This window comes from Fibroporia radiculosa, assembly GCF_000313525.1.
Source record: "Fibroporia radiculosa TFFH 294 genomic supercontigs, scaffold5847, whole genome shotgun sequence".
NCBI lineage: Eukaryota > Fungi > Basidiomycota > Agaricomycetes > Polyporales > Fibroporiaceae > Fibroporia > Fibroporia radiculosa.
This window is the reverse complement of record NW_012133758.1, coordinates 963-4,754: the sequence shown is the minus strand read 5'-3', so window position 1 is coordinate 4,754 and position 3,792 is coordinate 963. Positions and strand designations below refer to the sequence as shown.

Sequence of the window (3,792 nt, the reverse complement as noted above, 5' to 3'; positions counted from 1 at the left end):
ATGTGTGCCGCGACTTTTCGCGCGTCCTGGGCTGGGCGTACGAGCACAAGATGCACGTGCCCGAGCGGCGTCTCGTGCGGCTCGAGGACAACGTTGACCTCGCGGAGGAGCCGTAGACGCGGCGGAACGGCTGACTGGGCCGCATGCGAGTGGTGTACTGGATTGTATCGATAACTTGACCGTGTAGTCGCGCTGCGTCGCTCAGTATGGCGACCCGTCCAATCGATTCCTTGTCTTTTCCACGGCCAAAGGGTCTGCGTCGGCCCGTGCTGCAGCAAGAGTACACGCTCGTCGAACTCGGCCGCGTCGGGTTCTGCGCAATGGACGGCCCGCGACCAGCTTGCGCAGCGGAAGACACAAAGAGGCTGTCACGCCAAGCAGCATGCAGAACGTCCCACTTGCGCAGCCGAGGGAGTTCTAGGGCGGCGGCGGAATCAGTTCCAGCCGCGCGCTGGCCAGACGTTCCTTTCGAGCGCTGTATGGATCGCTGATGGTGCGGACCCCGCGATAGATTATGATAATAGCTCTGTTTGCAAGCCCGCGCGCGGGTAACCCCGGGGGGACGCCCGCTCGTTGGGTCAGACTCTTTCACGGCGGGCGTGGCGGATGTGTCGCATTGATACGAACGTGGTTGTACCGAAGGTCTAGCACCGGGCCAAGTTGGTATCATGTGACGTATCAGTACCGCCTTTGCCAATCTATTCAGGTCCTCCTTCTCCTCCTCCTCGGTGGCGCTCGTTCCTCCGATGGCCTCTGCAAGTATCGGATCACGACTCGATCCCGTGATGCCCTGCCGAATCGGCGATGGTCATCAAAGTCACCTTGAGTCCGGAGTGAAGATTGGCCCCAACACTCTGGACCCTGCGGCTGCCTTCTCGCTGCGTGCTCGGCAGAATGGCCAGAACTATCATTGCATCCGCATCGACTCTCGGGTCGGATTCATCTCTCTCCACCTTTGTTGGACGTATATCAGATTCGGACGCATCCGACAAAGACCCCGCAAGAACTACGGCACATCTGTTCTGACGGTTCATCGCATTCTCTGAGAGCCTAGCCTACATGGACAACAAATATTTGACAGTCACCAATTCGAGAAATGATACAGCATGATGTCAAGTGCCCACGATAACACTCTGCTTTACCGGCGGGCGCCGACACAAAGACAGCCTTCGATTGACGACCTTCGTTCAGTTGGGCTGTGCGCCGCCCATGCCGTGGCCAAAGGTGAGCACACCGTTGAGGTCGACGTCAGCAGCGGAGAGCTCGCTCTCCTTCCTCGTCGCCTGGATGCGCTCCAGCGGGACCCGGACCCGGTTCGCGCGCTCCCACTGCTGGATTTTCCTAAAGTCGCGGCACTGGTGCACGGTGCTAAAGTCGGGGAACGGCTTGGGGAAGCCGGCGACCCAGTCATACGTGATGAACGCGATGTCTGCGTGGCACATGAGGTTCTGGCGCAGCATCTCGAGGCAGTGGTCTGCATGCGCGGTTAGCACTGGGGAGAACAGAGTAGGAGCGAGGACGCACTCAGGTGGTCGCGGAAGAAGCCGGGGCGTGTGGTCATGGTGTTCTGGAGATCAGGGTAGTGCTCGATGTAGGAGTATCTGCGGATCATGTCCTGCACACAGGCGGTCTTAGTATGGCATAGACAAGATCGGGCGGGAGCTTACGACGCAGTGCAGGGTATGGAAGAGGTCTATGGTGCCCATGCTGCCGCCGCCGTCTTCGGGGAGGAAGCGGACTTTAGTCAGGAGGTGGGCGTCGTCGAGGCCGATGCGGGTGAGGTAGTCATCGGGGATGCGGACAGGAAGCACTACAGACGCGTCAAAGCGGATGCGAAAAGCGACGGTGTGCACGCACAGTGGCTGTTGGAGTCAGTGATACCTGCCCAGGCAGCGTCGACGTCGGGGCCGATGCCTACGTACGGGGAGCGGAATCCGATGGTGCCATTGAAGCGAGCAACGTTGTATTCAATGGCGGGATATGCAGGTGCTGGAGAGGCGGGTCAGTGAGGGCATATGAACGGGTAGGAGGACGCACAATGGGCGTTGAGGAGTTCATCTCCATTGGTGCACCGAGAGCGAAGGAGGAAGGTGATGAGACCGGCAATGTTGAGGAAGAGCGAGAACACGACGAGCAGCCAGAGCCAGGAGCGACGCCAGGCTGAAGTGTGGTGGCGACTGCACGGGCAGACGTTCTTGTCAACTACTTCCACGTCTACAGGCTGGGTGAAGAGCTTTTCGGAGGAGCTATGGGGATCGTCTTGGGCGATGGGGGAGTAGTGTTCAGATGGGGGAGACATGCTACGGAAGTGGGGTGTTGGGTGGGCTGACCCCGAGCTGAAGAAGAGGACAGACGGGCGCACATTTGGCGTGCAAGTGCAGACAGCGCAATATGTCCGCGATCAGCATCTTTGAATGGACCAGCATGCACTCGATGATATTATATTGAAAGCGCGTTAGAGTGGCTGAGACCTTGGGCTTCTGTCCGATCCAGCGGCGCGCGGACTGATGGCATGCACGCGGTCACGAGATCGGGGACATTGTCGACTCTCCTCCAAGTCACGACCGAGTGCCAATGCACCTCCCAGCGAGGGACGACCCCATCCAGGCATCTCCCCCTGGTCCTTCGACACATAAAAGCCCCCCGTCTCTCCTCCCAACCCCCCAGCATCCTCCCGGATCCTACCTCTTCACCCACCATGCGTCTCTCTCTCGTCTTTGCTGCTCTCCTACCCCTCGTCGCCCTTGCCATCCCCACCGCGCGTCAGTCACACCCTCTCCCCCATACCTTGCCGCTAATCACGCAGTCTTCGTAGACTCCCGCTCCTCCACATACGAGAAGGACCTCTTAGCCGATGGCATCGGTGAGCACTCGAGTACCTCCCTCCGGCCTCCTTGCACACGTTGCTCACACAACCCCACCTGTGTGGACCACACAGATGCCAATTACGGAAGGCACAGTTCGTCCTCTGCCTTTTTGCACTATTCACGTTCGCGTTCCTCGCTGACATGCCTCTCGCACTAGCCGGTGCATACACCGATGAATCCGCTCCCAAGTACGACCGCCGCGACAAAGGGTACATCGACGAATCCGCCCCCAAATACGACCGCCGCGACGTTGGGTATACCGATGAGTCCGCTCCAAAATACGACCGCCGCGATGTGGGGTACACCGACGAATCTGCTCCCAAGTACGACCGCCGTGATGAAGGGTACACCGACGAGTCCGCTCCCAAGTATGACCGCCGCGAAGTGGGATACGCTGACGAGTCTGCTCCCAAGTACGATCGTCGCAGTGAGCTAACTCTCCCACCTATTGGCACAACCCGCGCTGATCGGCCATATCAGGCAGGGCGTAGGTCGACACGACCACGATCAAATGACTGAGCACACGCGTCGTTTGCGGTGGTTGTCTCGCCTGTTCATCTGGACAGCGGTGGACTATCGTGTCGTCTAGGCTCTTCTCCAACCCCCAACTGCAGCGCATCGTGTTCTGCTTCGTATATATGTAAATGTACCGTATACTCATCGCTGCCTGTGCTACATTCTGAACTGATTGCACGAATAAACTGTCTTGTCGTCTCATTGTTGGGCGCTGCCGTATTCACACTCTCATGTGGTTGAAATGCTCCCAGCGGAGAATGTCTTGTGGCACTCTGAGATCGTGCTCACACGCTCGCACTGGCAGGGATGCGACAATCAATTGGTGCGATCATGCACATCACACTTCAAGAAGACAGATTGATATATTAAGATGGCTACAAAGGCATGTATATGCTCGTTTATTGCTTAG

The 3,792-nt window shown here is 58.2% G+C and overlaps 2 protein-coding genes across 2 annotated transcripts; one reads left to right on the top strand and one right to left on the bottom strand.

Moving 5' to 3' along the window:
• Nucleotides 1–1,187: 1,187 nt before the first annotated feature.
• On the bottom strand, nucleotides 1,188–2,299 carry FIBRA_08996 (uncharacterized protein; the record flags this gene model as incomplete). Its single annotated transcript, XM_012330600.1, has 5 exons — nucleotides 1,188–1,474; nucleotides 1,525–1,615; nucleotides 1,668–1,810; nucleotides 1,858–1,989; nucleotides 2,038–2,299. 5 exons carry the CDS (start codon nucleotides 2,297–2,299, stop codon nucleotides 1,188–1,190), a joined length of 915 nt encoding a protein of 304 aa, XP_012185990.1.
• A 399-nt stretch (nucleotides 2,300–2,698) lies between these two features.
• Nucleotides 2,699–3,386, top strand: FIBRA_08995 (uncharacterized protein; the record flags this gene model as incomplete). The annotated part of the gene is made up of 4 exons (XM_012330599.1): nucleotides 2,699–2,762; nucleotides 2,816–2,863; nucleotides 2,939–2,959; nucleotides 3,025–3,386. The coding sequence occupies 4 exons, from the start codon at nucleotides 2,699–2,701 to the stop codon at nucleotides 3,384–3,386; spliced, it is 495 nt and encodes a 164-aa protein (XP_012185989.1).
• Between the last annotated feature and the right edge of the window lie 406 nt (nucleotides 3,387–3,792).